This window comes from Porites lutea, chromosome 14 (assembly GCF_958299795.1).
Source record: "Porites lutea chromosome 14, jaPorLute2.1, whole genome shotgun sequence".
NCBI lineage: Eukaryota > Metazoa > Cnidaria > Anthozoa > Scleractinia > Poritidae > Porites > Porites lutea.
The window spans coordinates 195,001-215,000 of record NC_133214.1 but is presented as its reverse complement, the minus strand read 5'-3'; the positions used below and the strand labels follow the sequence as shown (position 1 = coordinate 215,000).

Genomic DNA, 20,000 nt, shown 5'->3' with positions numbered 1-20,000 from the left:
CAGAATTTTTAGTCACCAAGGAGAAAAATGTTAGTCGCATTGGCGACCGTATCAGTTGCAATTTCGAGGCCTGAAATGTTCAAATTTGCTGCCATTTTGGCACACTATTCGACTTAGTCTTCACTTGGAGTATGACATCATGTTACATCCTTTGAGGAACATGTGACTTTATCAACAGGAAAACATTAAGGGTTCTGGTAAGTTTCTTCCCGTGAAAGTTCACTTTATCCCGTGGAAACGTTCAATGCCAGAAAGATTCAATCCTTACTAATCGATCTTTTTGGTGCACAGCTGGTGAAGGCAAGGTAAAGCAAGTTCCTTAATTTACGTCACATGTGAGACTGCTAGTTGGTGTGATCAGCGGGGCAGATGCACCACAAAAATGTAGACTTCAAAAATTTGTAAAAAAATCGCGTTTTGTTCAAATCGCAAAATTTTTTTGCAGAGTTTATCCTGATAAGTTATAGTTTCAGATAAGAAAATAAAAAAAAATTAGGTGATGGACACTTTAACAGTCTTGGGACTGTTCTGTTATTGCCACTTTGTGATCAGGCAAGTTTGGACCCCACCGATCAAAAATTCCTGGATCCGCCCCTGATATCTTTTGCCAAGAAAAGAGAACTCTCCCAGCATGGAGACTGAACCAAAGGTAGAAACTAGGGCCCTTAAGCATCGACGACGAAATGGGACGACGATGCCGACCCAAAGTGAAATTTTCCTGCGCGAACCTTCTGGGCATGCGTAAGGTTGTCAAAACGTCGTCCAGCCTTCGTTGACGACGTAATTCAGGGAGGTTTGCTGTCGTCGCTAAAACGTAAGTATAAAACTATACTTTTTGCGTGTACATCACTCTTTTCCCCCCTTGTCATTCAGTACCAGTAGTAATATATTCTTTGTGGATTAGCAGAATCCAAATGTTAAACACTTTGTCGGTTTCTTCGCCTGCTAACTTGAATTTATTTTTCAGGTTCGGTTTGTTTGAAAACCTGAGTGATGGCGGAACAACAAGTCGGACAGACAAGTAAGCTTTCCTCTGCTATCTTTCGAACCTTTTAGATTAGCTGCTGTTCGTTCCCTTACGGTCCTATGTGAACTCATGCATTCTAGGTTGTACTATAGGATAAAATGTTCATTTTTTTGTACTAAGATTTAATAATTTCCCATGTTGTTTTCAGCCGCTATTAAAGGCAACTATTTTCCAGTGGACTCAGCTGGGACATGATGTGGTTATGAGGAGCCCTGAGGGAGGACAAATATGGGAGAACATTGTAGCAGCACTGAATTCTCTTCAGCAGCCGAAATTTAGCTTAACTGCAAGTCAAGAGCTGTTCGAGATCGGTATACAGGTTTAACTTCATTTCAAAACAAAAACAAAAGCTGTGCGACGAAGAGAAAGCCTCCACAATCAAATAATCCAAGTCCTAAAGAACAATGAATTCGCCATCGTCGATTAAACCATCTTCATACCTTATAAAATGCAAATTACGGACGTCTTTGAATGCCCTAAAAAGACTGTAACAAGACAAAGTTCTTCGCAAAGAAAAAGTCGTCGTCTGTCTGGGAAGCTGCACTGCTTAAACTTTGTTTTCCCCGCCGAAAACGAAACCCTTGGCCCAGTCTGCCTCGGTTGCGAAGCGACGTCGTCGTTCGTTTCGTTGTTGATGCTTAAGGTGATTCCCTGGTTTTGCACTGCGCATCTCTTACTGCGCATAACAAGATGGCCGCCGTAAAAAAGAGCATGTAAAGTAACAGTATTAAAATGAAGTTGACTGAAGAGAAACGCTATTGGAATTTTTGCTTGCGGTTGTTTCTTGCCGAGGTGAGACTCAATGTGTTGGGAATGTGTATAATGTAAGCAGTACGCGTGTTGCTAAGTTCGACTTCCTCACGGAGAACCTCAATAGTGGATGTTTAACTTGTGCTTACTCACTTTGATTTTCATTTAAACGCTTTCTTTATCACATTGTGTTCTAACTGTGATATCTTGATGTAAATTCTGTAAAAACGGATTTTTTAATACTTTCTTCCCCTTTTCAGCTACATTCTATTTTGAAACTCGCCCCAGTCCTCTCTCAAAAATCGGAGAAAATCCATTTGGTGCGCATTTTCTGCAGCTCTACTGCAAAAACGAGTACGGTGACCCCCATTTTTTATTTCATGATTTTAACAAGGACAGTGCTTCCTTTCGATGAGAAAAAAATTGGCACAAATCTATGTTCAGTTTTTTGGCAATTTTACTAAATTGTACGGATTGAGCTACCACGGGTCGAATAGCGCGTGTCCAATTCAATTCTACTTTGGAGCGTAAAGTAAAAACAGGAGCATTAAAAGGCATTTTTCTAGTATGTAAGTGGATAAACAATACAATAAAGTCAAATTCTGTGCGATACCACATGCATCATCGAAAAAATCTCTCCTTTTTGTCTAGTTTTGGGCTGCGCGCGGTTTTTGTCAAAGGGTCCAAAATAGCCGTATTTGTCAGCATTGTGACGTCAAAACAAGCACGGTGACCCCCACTTTTTATTACTTTTTTTATCATCTTCTTGACTTGTTACATCAGTGTACCAAGTTTCATCCACAATCTGTGTTAGGTTCTTTTACTAAGGAATCACCTTAAGGTCCCTACTATCCCAAAGATAGATAGTCTTACACGTGTATCCGAGGCTCTGTAGTAGATTAAATAAGGCTATATGGTAGTATTATTTTTTATCAAGGAAAGCATAACAAGGGCCATGGTCGTGACGAAAAGCTAATATTTAACTGACCTCTGATAAGTTAACTTCGGCCGCTAACTTTCACGCGTGGTGTTGTATTTCCCGTCAGCGTCCAATATCTGTTCAAAACAAATGACATTATCGCACCATTTGAAACTCACAACATCAAACAAAATACTTTCAAAACGTTGGGCAATATATTCCGTGTATAGTTCTTACCGTTTAGAGTTGTACAAAAGCCAAGCATCAGTAAACGTTACATTCCAAAAACTCGAAAATAAAATGAATCACATGCGCGGCTGCTCAGCTTTTTAGCTGGGGTGCACGTGCTCACATGAGATCGAGGCAAGTAAGGTCCTAGTCCTTAGGCCCTCGTGGCTGGTAGCAGTAGTAAGCATTAGTCTGGGCCGGACCTCCTTGGTAGCAACAGCCGGCCGCAACAGCCAACTTGAGTTGAGTCAGGGGCACCCAACGGCAATTTTCGGGAAAATATCTGTTCGGAAGACGATTTGAGAACTAGAATTTTCGGAACATTTGTTGTAAAATTTCTTGCTTGCCTGCCTCTCCTAGGATTTTCGAACATCTACAAAATGGTATAATTACCCATTTTAAACGGATATTTACTCTAAAAAAGGCCACCTGGAATTTTCGGGAGCCTTTCCTGGCTGAAATTTTCGAAAAGGTAAGTTTTGATCCCTATGATTTTCGGATCACTAGACTTTCAGCTAGGAAATCCGAACAGATGAAAAGTTTTTAGGGGATAAAAATATGCCTATATCTACCGTTTAAATACTAAAATACGTTCAACAATGCTATGTTAAGTGGTTTTGAACTATCTTCTCGTTGGGTGCCCCTGTTGAGTGCCGATTCTCCAGATTGCTGTCGTCTCCCCGAGCAGGGAATTTGCGCTAGACAAAGTGAGAAGCAATTGATTTGAAAATGATTTTTTCGTAACTCATTTCAACTTCAACTTCAACTTCAACTTTATTTAATAAAAATATTTTCTCGCCTCATGTCAGGGTATGCTGGAAATTTTTCTTGTGGAATCTGAAATCCTGGGCTTTGGAATCCGGAATACAGCTCAAAGGATCTGGAATCCCACTAACGATTGGAATCCAGAATCCACGTTCCACTCACAAAGGCTGGAATCCAGTACCTGGAATCCGTAATCCGTGGTTTGGAATCCGGAATCCAAGACTGTCTCAGATACCTTACATGTGGCCACATTTTCACTGTGACAAGTTTTTGCACTTAGCTTCGTTTTGAAAGTGAGACTTTAAAAAAAGAGGGACAAGCTATGCCTTGCTTGCACAATTTATTTTGCATTCAAACAAGTCACGTTTATAATGCAATACAAGTTGTGTAACGTATAGTTTTAATTGAATTGAAATGTAACATTTGTAGTCTTCGAGGTTATACACAGTCTGGGCTTTGTTAATTGCATCTAAACTGTAGCGTTTACACTTTCACTGAACGGATAAAAAGAAGAGGAAAGAAAACATTTTCACCTCTAAAACATGATAGGATGACGACGATTAACATAATAAATCACTGCGTACCTTACAAGGCAAGAACAAAAACAAAATTACTATTATACTTTTCTGGAGAAATGTTTACTACATCATATCATATTATTACTCTTTTAGCTTCCATTTCAGTCAAACGGCAATGCCTCTGTTATCAACCTGTGACCAAGGCTAAAAATTCCAAAAATACGAAAAAATATTTGACGGAGAAACTGGAAGCTTCTGCCCCTCTCGCCTTTTTTTTTTTTTTTTTTTTTTTTCAATTTTTCATAAATAAAACATATTAACAACAGCTGCTTAAGCAAAATAACTTTACATGTAATTGCAATAAACCAATCACCATAACTTTGTTGCATTTACATGACTGAATAATAAACTCTACACCCGCCGAGTCAAAAGAGGTTATACGAATGAAGTAAAGAAGAAATCATATATTGTGAGGATTCTGATGAAATCTCCCTGACAATACTTGTACACGTTACTACAGTATCTCTCTCTTTTGATACCCAACGATACAGTCAACTCTTTCAAGGGACACCTGCAGTTCATTCGTGCTGTCTTCACAGTTTGTTCTGTCTAAAAGGCAGACACCTTTGTAAGAGGGACACGGGGTCCCAACATTCAAGAGGGTGATAAGAATTGACTGTATCAAAACTGCCGGGATTTTCCTAAAATGGTTTATCAAAGAACCTTTAATGCTTTTCCTGCCTACAAACTGAAATTGTATTTTCGCATCTACCGCACATAAAGGAACTATACAAGCACATCTGTAGGTGTGATGACAGACTTCATTGTAATATATTGTTTTGGAAGAAATTTCAGCCGGAAAAATAATAACATTAAGGTCTAACTAGTCTAATTGTTTTGATAGATCAAATACTAAATGGACCATTCTTTCTCTCCAGTGAGGCTAACCTTTCCAGTCTTTAACTATGAGATTTTAGTCCAAACAGAGTTTTTAGATTAATTTGATGCCTCTAGTTCGCTTTTGGTGGTCCGCCTATCTAGCAAAAACTTGTAGTTTGTGAATTGTACAGTTATTCATGGACAATCCAGGACCTGCCCGTGATCCTCATCAATGACAATTTTTCAAACAAAATTAGAAGAATTTTCAGTGTCATGGTGTATGTCATCTGGTCTCTGCAGCAATGATAATAAGCTTTCCATCTTCTAGACAAACAAAAAAATGAGTGCCATCTCTCGCCAGCGAGACAGAACGAATAGGGAGCAAAAGATTCATCTTCTTTACAACCTGAAAACTGAAAATGCGATAAAAATAATTAATTACACAAACCGACGACAATCGCTTTCCTTGGCTGAAAAGAAGGTTTATAAATTACTGACACCTATAGAGTGAGTTCTCCCCAGGTGGACATTATTTCTACTTCTTTTTGTTCTTCCTTATTACCTCGCCTAATTTTTGAGACATTTTCGAAGGGATAGTTGAAGCAAAAGGAGCATTAACGTAGGATTATATCCGAGAATGTGTTACCGTGACTATTGAATATGGGTAAAGGTAATAACAGGCGGAACACTGAAAAATTAAGGGGTTCTTTACCTGCGAAGGGAGAAAATAGGTACGCTACAAGTTGATTTCCACTTACGTGGACAAATTTTGATCACCTCTTAATAATTTGACGAGCAAAGTTCAAAAGTCCAAAAAATGGAAATTCCAGAAAATCGACAAAGGACACTCCTGCCATTGGGCCCCTGTCCCGTCCGGCATCCCTGATATACTGAAGCTGTTGTCTGTTTTCCGCCTGATAGTGGAGCTTGGGGACAAGTATCCCAAGTTAGCGAGAGGTGAAAAAACAAAAGATATCGCTCTTGAAAACTGGACTAGCTCTTCATGCACTACGCAAAAACGTACACTCTCACACAACTAGGAAGAGTTCAAACCTGTGCAGTGCTCTGATTTCCAGTCTACCTTTTGAATCCCCTGTAACAACATATTCAGTGGAAATAAACAAAGCAGCAACGTCGTCTTTTAACTTAACATCTTTGGACAACAGTTTTCCATTGATAGAATATCTGCACAGAGCTCTGTTTGATTCCTGCTTGCAATATACCACGATATTACCATATTCGGACAAAGCCAGGCTAGTCACGTGACAATGATTTAGCTGCATTCCCATGGGTCTCAGCGTCTGTACATACTCTCCTTTTCGCGCAGTGTAAATAATACAGGTCCCATCCTGTAGAAAAATGTTTCAAAACTTGTCAATCGACAATACACAATCCAACATTCTAGCGCCACAGAGTAGAAAACAACGACACTAACTCTCATTAACTGATCTCAAAATGCCACGACTGGATCGTTACGCCGACTGAAATTGCTTAGTGTGTTAGTCAGTCTTTGCCAAGAAATGATGTACTTAAGTGCGACGGTCGCTTAAAAGAAGTTGCAGTTTAAGTGCTCCTACTGGAAAAAAATGCTCTTGGAATGTTAGACATGTGGTCACTTATGAGAGGTGGTCTCACATGAAGGCTCCATTGTACAATAACTATATCAGTGGTATCCTGAAACCCATTAAGACAAAAAAAAAGGTGTTGTCAAAATAATTCTCGCCAATATACGGAAACAGGCAGTGTTTTTTAACGATAAGAAATAAGTGTTTCTTTTCTCGTTCAAAATAGACTGCAGTGTAATTTCTAAGTTGTGTTTCCTGTGTAGCGTACCAATGTGTGTCAACGAAATTACTAAATTTAAACCAACCTGAGATCCACTGACTGCTATATTAAGTTCCCAGCTCATAGCCACGCACGTAATAGGCTTGTCATGACCATATAAGGTCTCCAGAGGCGTGCGTAAAAGTTCCTGAGCCATACCACCCTGATGAGTGATTTCCCACAAGCGGCAGGTAGTATCACATGATCCCGTGACCAGGTGATGTCCATCATCATCCAATGACACGCACGTTATCACATCTTCGAACAAACATAGCTTTCTGTCAGTGTGCATTAGTTTTATGAAACACAAAAACCGACAAACCATCTTTCAGAGCATCACAAATTATACAACATGGAAGTAAGGCAATGTTCAACAACTTTCATATAAATGTTCACACGTAACGGTACCACAGGAGAGTAATACTTAGTGGCTCACATTTTATTGCCACGGTATCATGGAATTTCATTCACAGAATTAAATGTTAAAACTACCTTGTATGGTATAAAAAGCAGTACCACAGGAAAGTACTGCTCAGTAGCTTTCATTTAGGTCGTTACACAACATTTCCTCCACTGTCCTCATACAGATTCGTAATGTGGGCAATTAAAGTACGACTAAAGAGCACCTTATTAATATATGTTCTATTGTGATATAGCACTAAGTTTGCTTTTGAGAGAGAAATACGAAGTAATACCAGCTAACAACAAAATGACAGCTTTAGGTGAGAGCAGAAAATTTCTGCGGCCCGGATTCATTGTAGAGGAGTAAATTAGCCTGGGAACTAGGTGATACACTCAAAAAATGCACAGGTGTCAATGACAGCCTTCACTTGTATGTATGAATGCATCAGCCGACTGATACTCTCAAGAACGAATGGCCCTTATATTTCTCGATTGACGATGTATTTTTTCGTCGATTCCTGTTGGGTATTAAATGTATTTTACCACCCGCAGTTCATACCTGTGTGGGCCACAATCCTGCTTAGTAGCCTGCCTTTGGAAGTGAAAACTCGGAAACTGTTGTCCCAGTGGCCAGCGGTTATGATTAACTTAGCATCATGGGTAACAGTAAATAGGTGAGATGATACGCGTAAGTCAGGGGTAAATGGACCCGCAATACGACGGCGTAACCTGCAGCGGAAGAGAAAAAAAATTGTGATCATTTAGCTTTCAACGTTACGAATTTTTATGATCTAATTTCTTCGTTACCTTGGCGATGATAGAGAAGGGTCGCATTCAAAAGTGAAAGGTTTTGCTCTGTTTTTGGAGTATGGTAGCCAGTCGTGTAATCCCAGAATACCATTTTGGCTGATAGTAATCATGTTTTCTGGCATGCCCGAGTGGATGAGCGATCTGCTGTGAACTTTGGACACTGCAGTGAAAACCAAGGGGTCAGCGACATCAGACACCTACGAAAAATGAGTAAGACAAGTTATTAACCCCAACATTTTCCTTCTACGATTGCCAAAGCTTAAAAACCGCACTATATCCAAACTTTATTTGGTAAAACACCGAAGAAGGAGAGAGAAGGGAGAAGTCGGTTTGTTAGCAATTAAGGGTGATGAGTTCATCCTTAATTATCCACAATAGACCGGAAAAAGACTGTTAAATTTTCCGCTAGTCCACCATGCCTAAAAATGGGTACAGAATAAAGGAGAATGACTTACATTTACAAAATAAGCCTTCAGTGCATCAAAGCTTTGGAAAACATTCGCAAGTGTTTTGCTTGTGCCTGCATTCTTTGTTGTTTTAGACTTTGCGAGCTCCTCCAAGGACATGCGCTGTGGATGAGGCTGAGTAAGCAACTGAGTAGGAGTCTGACCAAAGTTGTTAATCATTCCTTCAGTGGCCAATCGCTCAGCTGGGTCTGTGATAGCATCAAGATCAACAGCCCCTAATAAGGACAAAAGATTGATATTAATGAGAATGAGAAATCATTTAACAGGACACACTTTATAGTCGGATAGTTGCAGGGCAAACCTTGATGAACTTAAACAAAGGTTCATAAAAAATACGGTGGAGAGTGGTCAGGATTCTGCAGTTTCAAAGAATATTTGAAGGGTGGCCTCCCACAAACTTAACATTCCTTACAGCAGAAAATGGCTGCCCTCCTCTAAATCTTCATAGCCCCACCCCATAAAAAAAGAACGATCCCTTACTCTTCCCAGCTTAATACAATTTGTGCTTTGTTCCGGTTTTTTAAATACCGCTCTTTAAATAGATACTTTATTTTTCATCTAGATATGAAGCGTTGTTGTCATCTACCAACCGACAAAGAAAGAGCAAGAGCAAGTGCTTTCCTTTGACAGTAATTGTTGTAAGAAATTTAATTTGCACAACATTATATTGATCTAATTTTATCGGAAATTTTTTGCAAAAGGTCCTTACCTTCGTAAGTACAATAATAAAAAACATTCAAAGCCTCAGCAGCAGCAAGTCCTTTCTGTTTGTAGCCAAAAATCAAGTCAATCCACTGGTGTAAGTGAGCAGAAACGTAATCAGATTCTAATGCCTGCCTGTGTTTTTGCACAAAATCTTCAGGCGAGGACGCCCACGGTGGGAGAATGACGTCATCAACAGCTTCTCCACGCTGGAGACGACCAAGGTCAAACCTACAAGGGTAAATGAAATAGCATCACTATTGTATATGTAAATGTCGAATGTTGTTTCTACTAAACATTCAGTGTTTTGTGGTGATGTGGAAACTATTGTTGGTTAGGCATTGTTTTGTGGTGTGGCCACTGTTCAGTGTCTTTTCAATCTTCTGTGTTACGTCATTTAGTGATTGCACCTTTCAACAACACCAAGAAATCACCTACTTATCTGAACCAAACAGAATTTTAAAAAAGGCCCAGAAACGTCTTAATTGCAGTGATTTTGTTACCTCTGTGTCCCGCGTCACTGACGCATAAAAATCCCAAACGACGCAAAATAATTCATGGCATGCGTCCCGTAGGACGTAAAGAACGATTGATCGATTTTAAGATTTTTTGGTATAATATCCTGTTCGTGTGATTGCTGTGGCTGTTGTTCAACGGCACTTAGCTTATTTCTTTAAGTCTATGTTGCACTTAAGAAGAGATGGAGTATATTTTTATTTTAGTAAACTGTATAAAGAGTTTTGAAGTCTGTCTTCAGATTAACTGTGCTTGCTACACAAAGAACCAAGCATGTTCAATTTAGGGCCCTTTGTTTTTGTAACTGGGCCTCAATGGTTCTGAACTGGGACTCATGATTTTTCACGAGACGAGTCCCAGGACTGATAATTGGTTTGGCGATTTTCGATTCTTAATTGTGATGACATACTTGCCCTCTCCTGTACATGTCATGTACCTACACAAAGAACCCTGCGGTTTGTTTTACCTGTTTGAGTTGACCAAGAAATCTGGGAAGTAAAAAAACTCTGGGATAAGTTCCTTGACATCACCACCTTTTGAGTAGATGGAGTCCCAGGAAGAGGCAATGTTGTGGAATTGTCTGTCGGCGCAGTCGAAACGTCCGCTCTGCAGTTTAACGTGAAGTGTGGTGAATGGTTCTACACGTAACATGTAATGAAGGACACCTGCTGAACTGGAGTAATGAGAGCCGTAATGAAACTTGGCAATCAGCCCACTGGGATCTACGAAACCATCATATCTGTGAAGCAGACAAACAATGTTACCTTACAATTTACCTTGAGTGCGTTCTCTGTTATCAAATAAACGATTTCTTTCTTTCTTTTTTTTTTTCAAGGTGAAGCTTCTGTCAGTTAATACTTAAGCAACTATAGGAAACAAGAAGAAAGAAAGCACCTTTCTCTTAATGCATAAACTCTATCTGGATTGAGTGCTCCTACAGGCTTAGACAGGTCCCTGTACACAGAAGGATCATCCAGACGTAATTCTTTTGAAGTGTAGTCCACAAGCACCCAAGGAAACACTGGATACTGACTGAGATCATTGTAGGTTCTCCCAGAGATGGTGTTTAGCTGCATTAGGTACTCAAAATTGGATATCTCCCTGTGGACCCACTTCTCTGTAAGCCCCGAGGCCCTAAGAAGGTTTGCGGGAGACCTGGCGCCGATGTAGTACAGATTACGTGGACGAAGTGACATGATTTTCTTGTATACTTTGTTACGAGTCTGAAAAACAAAAAGATACCATACCACGATATACTATTTCGACTAACTATATAGTGTTTCGTTTTAACACACAAATTAGCGGACTTCAAAAAGCACATATCAGAAACACCGAGCCTGGCAATTTAAAACAATGGAAAATACTGGCAAGACAATACTGGACACTACTGGACAATACTGGGAAGATGGGGGTGGATTTATGGTGTTTCTTTTGTATTATGCACTCCTCTTCTCACCTCAGATACGCGTCTCCCTCACCCCTCCTCCCACCCCACCCCCCTCAACATGCTCTTTTACTCACATACAATTGACGAAAAGCCCCCTATCAAAAAACTCCTGGAACGGGAAAGTACCACTTGGTAATCTTCTCCTAAGTAGTCTCCTCTTTCACGAAGTCATTTCAATCTTTAATTCTTCTGATGCAAGCCTAACATGAAACACAATCGAGGAAGAGTGACGGAGACTTTATACACTTAGTCAACAGGGCATCTAAACCTTAAATACTTCAAACCTTTAATACCTCCTTGTTGAAGTTCAAAAAATAGTTTGTCTGATCAATCAAAAATAACTCCAATGCGCTTCTTCTAAGATTGTGCCGCCTTAGATGTACTTCCCTCAGCTCAGTTAATGGCCAGTGGAAATCTCGTCCAGCGGGATCATCCGCGTAAAAATAGACATGCGTATTAGTGATTTCAAACTTTCCTGGTACTATGTCCATCAGGGTAATCAACTCACATTTTTCACCTTAAATAAAACAAAATACCTCATCATGTGCAGGTTCATACTAGTATCTTGTAAAAAGAAAAAATCTTCTGTCTACAGGATATAGGCAAGTATAATTTACACCACTGCAGTCAGAGATAGTGTCAACCAACCGTCAACTGTATGATGTCGATGATGCACAGTGGAGCGTTGAGTTGGAGGGTTTGAAGCTTTTATACATCCCATAACTTCATAACTATTTTGCTCACCCTCGCACGTTCCACAGTTCTTGTAATTCAACATAATTTTGGTTTATAAACCGCTTAGATTGGTCAGAAAACTCCACTCCCATGGTTTAGTAGCTTCCAGCTTCAAGCTACGACTTTTCGTTACGTAATATTATTACGACTTCTCTGCTGATACCACTATGCAAATATTATCATTCAATGATATTTAAACTAACCTAAAAGAGTTCTTTCTGTTTCCGAGATTGCGCGCATTCTCTCTCTGGTCGCTTTACCAGTCGGACTCCCAGGATCATCATCTTCAAGTTTGTCCTCGTCAACATTTTGTACCACAGCTTCCTTCGCGACACGCACGGGAACTGAAGCCACACGCGCGTCAACCTCGTCAGTGATGTTATCACGTGTGCGACTGGCATCAGTGTGAGGCGTGAATGTATAGTTTCGTTTAAATTTGAGGCGCATGCGCTGAAAATTTTCAGTGGATGAGAGTTTCCAATGCAATTCCTTTGGAAACCTGTAAGTAAAAGCAAACGAAAACAGCGAAGAATGCAAATCATCACTGAGACGAAACAAGGTTTTGTGATTTGATACAGTTTAAAGCAAACACATTCTCCCAACCGAATACTGACCACGTTTCTCGATTCAAGGGCTTACCCAACTCTTTTCAACGATCAATGAGAACTTGTGCACTTGACCCGAAAAAGAAAGCTCTTAAAAGATGAATTGACAATTGACAATAGTGGTTTAGTGTCTTTAAATCTCCAAGTTTTAAGTAGCCTGAGAAAACAGCTGACATTTGGCGACGCTTCCACCGGTTTCCCCACCAAATGACGTCTGAGAAAGGAGCGCAGAAATTCGATACTGATGACGCGTCATTACCCAGATCTGGGTAGTGCTTCTGATTGGTTGAATCAAGTTTTCCAAGTGGCACGACCAATCAGAAGCACTACCCAGATCTGTGTGCTGACGCGTCATCAGCGCTCGTTTCTCAGTTGTCATTTGGCGGAGAAACCAGTGGTAGCGTCGGCTGTTTTCTCAGGTTAAGTTTTGAGTTCCAATTTTTTAACTTGGAGCTCAGGAATAATTCAGATGAGATTCGCATGCACCCCTTATACCAATGGAGACAAGACGGCAAGCAGTGGATCGAAAATGTCTCAATAAAAATCAAAGTGACAAGGATATTTAACAGAGAACTATTTTGTAACGCATTAACAATAAACCAACATACTTGCTACCCCATGGGGATCTCTCTGACATAAGCGTTCTTTTGAGTACGTTCCATTGGCGTGCGATGGCGTTTTTGTGATGTTCTTGTTGCACAGGTAAATTCTTCAAGCGTTCTCGCTGTGAGTCTTGAAGATGTTTGAACGGTCGGGTGATCTGTTCATCGAACTTTTCACGGCTCTCTTCACGTACTTTCTCTTTATTGTTCACGCTGACTGTCAGACCGGACAGGCAGTCCATAAGAAATCGGCCAGAGGCCAACGACGTTTTGGAGCTGAGAAATATATGAGTACAAATGTCATTACCTAAAAAAACTTTGTGGAATAAAACAAAATTAGACTTCTTATTCTCGGTAATGACTGCGGGACTGTGTTCCATAACCAACACCCAACCCCATGCATTTGAAGGGAACCCATTTTCTCTCGCTAGCATTACAAAGCAACTCCCTCCAATACCTACCATGTTGTCACTCCCATCCCCGTCCTTTTGAAAGGCCTGTCGCCATTCATTTCCAGAAGTTAGAAAGCTAAGTAACTTTAGGATTGCGTGACGAGCCAAAAGAACGTTTGCGTGGGGGGCTATCCCAGACGTCGATTGTTTTGTCGGTTCATATTTCGAAGGTTCATAATATACAAGCATTGCCCAGTAAAGATGTAGTTTTTGCTCGTCCTGCGACTCCAATACAGTCAACTCTTTCTTAACGAACACCTCTACAGAGGCAGGGGGAGGGGGGCGGACACCTTCCTAAAACGCGGGGCACTTGGTGCTATTCCCAGTGGTGAAGAGGCAGTCTCATGTCATAAAAGTGGCGTTATATAAAAAAGCGAAAAGCAATTAACTTACAAAGCATTTTCGTATTGTTTCATTGCAGGATTTATCTGCTGTTTTATCATTGCCTTAAGTTCTTCACTTTCCATCAATTGAAGAAAATCCTCCTGAGCCAGTAGTTGTGAGCGGTCAGCAGAAAATGTAGGAATGTAAATAGTCAGCGGTAGAGTTTCGTGGTATTTGAAAAGAAGTAAACGTAGGACTGGAACGATGAAGGTGTAATTCTCGCACTTTTCTGAAACGAATTGTAAAGATTTGTTTTGTTAGTAAGCTTTTTATAAACTATTAGCAAAACACGTTACTTAACGCTTCCCTGGCATTCACAACATCACAGGCCTGATTTCGTTTGCAGTCTTTCGTTTCTTCCCATGTTTGTTCACAACAAAGTAGGACTCGGACCAAAGTAAAAGACTCGTCCCATAAGCTAAATGTTTACTAACTATAGTTGGAATTAGCCTATCTGAGCTAGGAGTAAAGGTTAAACATAAACATATTGCTAGTTTGTACCCAACGAAAACATCGGCTGACTAAGTATTAAGAGCAAGCTGAAACACGTCTGACTCTCATAACGATCGCTGGACTTGTTCACCCGATAACGATACGAACAGAGACGTGTAATCATCATCATCATCGTTATCATCATCATCACTTTTATTTATACACGGTAAAAACAATCAGGCTAAATATATACAATATCCTAAAAATGTTTACAAACTATAGTCGACCTAGTCGTCTGATAGAGACCAGCAGTGAGACTGGAAACGACCACATCAGGGGTTGAATGATAAGACACTTGTTATACTCGATTAAGACAAAAATTTGAACATTCTCTCATATTTCCATTCATGTTTGAATTAGACTCTGTTTACCTCGCTAACACTACAAAACGCCTGGGTACTAGAACATCGGCTAATGTACCTTTCTGTCTTGATGCATCAAATGCTTGATACAAGTGTCCGATAATGTAACACAGCTCTCCTTGAGAAGAAATCTTGCGGGCTTTCAACAGTTTGGTAAGCTTAGAGGAAGCTGTAGCACAATATTCAGTTTGTGGCTGTGACATAAACGCCAACAGAATTCGCACCCCAACCTGGCTCATTTCCTCCCATTCCACATTGTCCTCACTCTCATCCCATACATTCAGTACTTCAAGGAGAAGAACAACATTTTCAACAAGCTGATGAAAAAGAAGACAAATTTTAATGGATTAAACCATACATCTGAAAGCTTAACGACTCTGACTGGAAAAATCAAACCTTTTATGCGACGGCTGATCAATTTAGATTTCTGGGAAATTGTCCGGTTACCCCCCCCCCCCCCCCCCCTCTCCCGCCAACATTTTGTCCTAAGTAAGAAGTAAGTGTTAATCCTGGCTTAGGGGAGGGGTAAGTGGGCAGTATTCCAGAAACCTAAACTGATCCCAACAAACAAACAAACAGACAACCTACTTTAACACTCCAGGTGTCTGCGGACTCGTCATTTCCTGCTCCAGCAATTCCAGCTAAAAGAAGAACAAAATAACACTAAGTCACATTTGCCTTGCCGTCTTAATTACCTAAGAACCCTTTACAGTGATAAATTTTACCAGGTTCCTACGAAACAGTTTACCCTGAAGAGAGTATAACAACATATTTCTCCTAATGATGGGCTCCCTGTGCGGTGATATACTACCTGGAGTAAACAAGAAGTCCTCGACCAGCCGCATGACCATAAGCGCGTTTTGCGTCTCAGCCTCCCCTGTCTGTCCCGACACCTTGATGTCCTGTACGGCTCCCTGAAGACACAGTTCCAGAAGGCGCCTCTCAACAACGCGAAAAGGGACCAAGAAGGTTTCAGCTGAGGAAATAATACTCACTGCTGCTATGGCTTGACCGCGCACCTATGAAACGCAAGAATACTGCAGTCACCATCTTGCAAACGTCTTCTACTGATACAGGTTTTGGAATAAGCACTTTAACCAAGACGATTGGAATCTTTACTAGAATGTACAATTTAACAAGTTATTGTAGCTGTCGAAGAAACACTGTTTAAAATTAAATGGGAGGAGATCGACTGAATGAGAAAATGAATGAAGAAAAGAAATGCAAGAATGAAAAAGTTTGGAGGCAGTCCTTTCCTATTTCCTACCATGAAGGACTGTTTTTACCTTCCAATCATATTCTCTGAATCCTTCCACTCCTTTCCACATCACTCTGAACACGATTTCCAGCACCGTGTCGATTAAGTCTTCTTCTCCCCGCCTCTTTTCTTCCTTTACGTCAGCATTATGATTGCTTACGTCACTGGAGCCATGTGGCCTGCCAAAAGGGCCCGTGATCTGTCTGAGCAGCGTAACATGCCACCCATATTCTTTAGCACATCGTGTAAGGCTGAGGTGGTTGGCATCAAGTGACCGTAGAATCTTAAGAGAAAGTTAAAACATTTTTTTCGCAAATCTGTTCAAGCACAACAATAACTTATGCTTCGAAAAGGTGGTGACCTTGACTTGAAACTTCTGGAGAATCTGCTTGGCATGAATCCAAACTAAAATCTTGGCGGAAAAGATCGTAGAATAAAAAGGGCCAAAGAGGAAAGAAAGCGCAAAGCCACGAACGACTGTGGAGGTTAACCTTGAGACACCATATATAGAGTACTGATTGATCCAACGGTGCCACCCTGAGAATTATGGTACCATGGCCAAATAATACAAGGGGTTTAAGAAAGAGACTGAGAGGTGAAAATTGTGAGAGTGAAGTATATGACATTATGTTACAAATATAACAAATAATTACCTACAACAAAGTTTTACCATGTCTTACCATGTGATTGACAAGAAGCTTAGTTTCCAAATCTCCATTTTCGATCATTTCCAATACAGCCAAGACCACCTGATAATGCATCAAAACATCCACGCCTTTACTTTCATCATGTTCGGATACACCAAGTCTGAGGAGACTTTTCACAAGGGCTTGAGACACGTCATCAGACAGTTTCTCTGTCACAGCAGACATCCCAATTGGCTTCAAGTGCCAGTAAGGTCTGTTACCCTCTGGTACACTGTGTGATGTCATAATATCAGCCATGAGTTTGAGGATCTTAAGACGAAGTTCTTCGTTCCTGTGGTTGATGAGAAGAGTCACAAAAACTGGGATGAACCTGGGATCTGTTCAGAAATGCAGAAAAAAAAAAAACAAGCAAATTAAGACAGAAGGCTCAGTCCGTCTATTTATTTATTTATTTTCATTGTTTGGTATGTTTCCGAAGCAGAAAAATAATCTTTTCTGTAGTTTGTACAACTGTTTCTTTCACACATGTATACTAGCTACTAAAGTCTCCTCTCTCTCAACGGACGCCTCTTTAAGACGGATACCTCGCTAAAACAGACACCTAGAGCTGGTCCCTGCCTTTCTTTACTCCTTTTAGATGACTCTCTATAAGATGGACATCTCTCTAAGACAAACACTTGGTACTGGTTCCAAAGGTGTTTGTCTTCCAGACAGTTGACTGTTAAGTCATTAAGACAAAACGCTCATGTACTATGGACACCCAAAGGTGTCTGTCCTAGAGAGAGTTGACTGTAAAGTCATTAAGAGAAAACGCCCATGTAATATGGACACCTTTCCAAGGACCGCACTAATGGGTGACCTTACTTACGTGTTTCGAAGTTGAACTCTCTTTAAGGCGGCAAACTGTACCTGATAGTCGTTTAGCCATCTTGCTCTTGGTAGCTCGTTCACAGAGTGACAACAAAACATCTATTACTTCTTGGATTTGTTGAGGATCAGTGACGCATGTCAAATACTCGACTATGTACCAGACCTCCTCTCTTTTGACTTTTTCCGTCAAGTAAAACTTAATTAACCCTAAAATGGGATCAGACAATAAACATGACAGCAAAGTAAAGCTGTGTAGTAACAACAATTCGAGAAACTGTGTCGACTCTCTACGATCCAACAAAGAGCGATTATCTGGTTAGAAACCACAGTTAGTAATTAAAAGCACCAATTTGAAAACATCTGAAGGCTCAAGTGTATGACCTGACACTGGGAATACAGCCTTGCCGAGTCTTTTGCACGTTCCAATAATCATTTGCGTGAAATTCTTTTGGGGTACACAGGACCCTATTTATACACCCATGTTACATAATTATGGAAGAATTTATATACTTGGCCCTATGGTAAGTCATCTACTAACAACACGACAAAACTAGTCCAGATGCGATGTTAAGCAGACAAGTCGCAGTCAACAAATTTAAGAAAATATTATAGTAAAGTCGGACACATTGTCGTCTCGTCATAAACATCACATGACTCTCAAATATATATAAGGGGATGAGAACCAAACCAAACATTTTATATACCGCGGTGTCAATCTACACCATAACAAAGAGAATATGGAAGTTTTCTATTCTAGAGCTAAGTAAACCTGTCGTATAGTTTATGGTTTAAACGCTTACCAATGTTTTTTAATGATGTTTATACCAACCTAAAAGAGATGCTCTGATGATCTTGATCTCCTCTTGAGGCAACTGTACTTGGTTGTCATGTTTTCGACCAGCGGAATTACTTATGGACGCATCCTCACCATAGTATTGGCTTATAATGTCAAGAAAAAATCTAACACCATACTCTGAACGAAATCTAACGGGATTATCTTTGACTTGTGTTGATATAAACTGAATATGTCCTATTCTAACATTAAAATCACTTGAGCTCCAGATACGAAAATCAAACAGGAGATTTTCATAAATACTCTGCAGAATAGTTTCGTTATTCACGCATTCCACCAACGCTTGTAGCGACCTCAAAACTTGAACGTTTATGAACTGAATGTCCATATTTCTTAATATGCTACCCACATAAGAAAGTGTCTCTGCGAATTCCTCATCTTTGATATCGTGACCTGTTAGAATACTTAGAAGCAAAAATAAGAATAACGCAACTCCGTTACAGTTTTGTGACTTGCAGAGTCTGTATAAGTCTTTTTTGTAAACGCGAAGGTCGAAGTTATCCCTTATAAAAACCCACTCCTCCTCCTCTTTTTCCTCTGCGCATGCACTGTTGCTTTCTTCAACACTGGGCAGACTACTTTCACTTTGATCTTCATCAGATGTGCAGCTGGGAGACCTGTGACATCAATGATATACATGAGTTAGACTGACAACCCAAGAACATAACAATAACGTGACTTGTATTTTTCTAAGCACCCAACCTCTTAAGATCCAGTAAATCAGACAAATACCTTTCCAAAATTCCTGCCACTTTTTCGTCTCTTGACTTTTCAAGATCAAATAGTTTCAGTTGTTCACTGTTGCCATGGCAACGCGTTGATGGCTGAAAGTACGAGATCTGCTCTAATAAAGGTAAAAATATCTTCATGCCTCCAATACAACGAAGAACATCCTGAAAATGACAAAGAAAATTGAAAATATCAGTGATGATGATGATGACGATGAATGATGATGATAATGATGAGAAGATGACGATGATGGCGACAGCAACAACAAAGAGTTAAGTTTGAGTAGTAAACAGGGAATTACTATATCCCATGTCAGGCGTTCCTATATGACAATGACCGTAAGGGGCACAATAAAGTCATACGTTCAATCCCTCAAACTCAAATCATTTCATTACCTTCATGTCCCAAGTAGTGCATCTATGGCCAGTTAACCTATTAAAAGTAGAAAAGTCAGAAAGATATCCTTAAAGATGCGTTGCCTTACATTTAACTGAGGTCGTTACAGTTTAACGGTACATTGTTTAACGTTTGGCATAAGCACACAAATCTTACAGAAACACAAAACAAATCTCCTCGCAAAAGGGCTAACACTATCACTCTACGTAATACGATAGTTGCAGGTAGCACCTCTGGTCACACATAGGATGAATCAAGCGTGGATCAATTCATTCACGTAATATTGCATCAATATTGACAAATACCTGCCATTCAACTGTTCTCGTCCCGGCTGAACTGGTGTTAAGTCACAACACATATG

The 20,000-nt window shown here is 40.1% G+C and overlaps 1 protein-coding gene and 1 long non-coding RNA gene across 2 annotated transcripts in view; both read right to left on the bottom strand.

The window, feature by feature from the left end:
• LOC140924086 (uncharacterized) overlaps positions 1–3,016 on the bottom strand; it is a 14,063-nt gene extending 11,047 nt beyond the window's left edge. Inside the window, exons 1-2 of the long non-coding RNA XR_012164197.1 lie at positions 2,934–3,016; positions 2,766–2,833 (exon numbers count right to left, since the gene is read on the bottom strand). This is a non-coding gene — a long non-coding RNA (uncharacterized lncRNA). The remainder of the gene's footprint in view (positions 1–2,765; positions 2,834–2,933) is intronic.
• A 996-nt stretch (positions 3,017–4,012) lies between these two features.
• The window catches only part of LOC140924115 (neurobeachin-like protein 1), a 25,034-nt gene continuing 9,046 nt past the window's right edge, over positions 4,013–20,000 (bottom strand). The window contains exons 17-39 of the mRNA XM_073374133.1: positions 19,945–20,000; positions 19,639–19,675; positions 19,247–19,407; positions 18,491–19,131; positions 17,701–17,868; positions 16,825–17,168; positions 16,173–16,427; positions 15,698–15,905; positions 15,475–15,527; positions 14,945–15,203; positions 14,042–14,261; positions 13,203–13,472; positions 12,193–12,488; positions 11,548–11,771; positions 10,702–11,030; positions 10,274–10,546; positions 9,299–9,522; positions 8,578–8,804; positions 8,120–8,319; positions 7,872–8,041; positions 6,957–7,168; positions 6,140–6,435; positions 4,013–5,499 (exon numbers count right to left, since the gene is read on the bottom strand). The exon at positions 19,945–20,000 is cut by the window's right edge and continues 12 nt beyond it. Coding sequence (XP_073230234.1) covers positions 5,370–5,499; positions 6,140–6,435; positions 6,957–7,168; positions 7,872–8,041; positions 8,120–8,319; positions 8,578–8,804; positions 9,299–9,522; positions 10,274–10,546; positions 10,702–11,030; positions 11,548–11,771; positions 12,193–12,488; positions 13,203–13,472; positions 14,042–14,261; positions 14,945–15,203; positions 15,475–15,527; positions 15,698–15,905; positions 16,173–16,427; positions 16,825–17,168; positions 17,701–17,868; positions 18,491–19,131; positions 19,247–19,407; positions 19,639–19,675; positions 19,945–20,000 — 5,253 coding nt within the window. The 3' untranslated portion in view covers positions 4,013–5,369. The remainder of the gene's footprint in view (positions 5,500–6,139; positions 6,436–6,956; positions 7,169–7,871; positions 8,042–8,119; positions 8,320–8,577; positions 8,805–9,298; positions 9,523–10,273; positions 10,547–10,701; positions 11,031–11,547; positions 11,772–12,192; positions 12,489–13,202; positions 13,473–14,041; positions 14,262–14,944; positions 15,204–15,474; positions 15,528–15,697; positions 15,906–16,172; positions 16,428–16,824; positions 17,169–17,700; positions 17,869–18,490; positions 19,132–19,246; positions 19,408–19,638; positions 19,676–19,944) is intronic.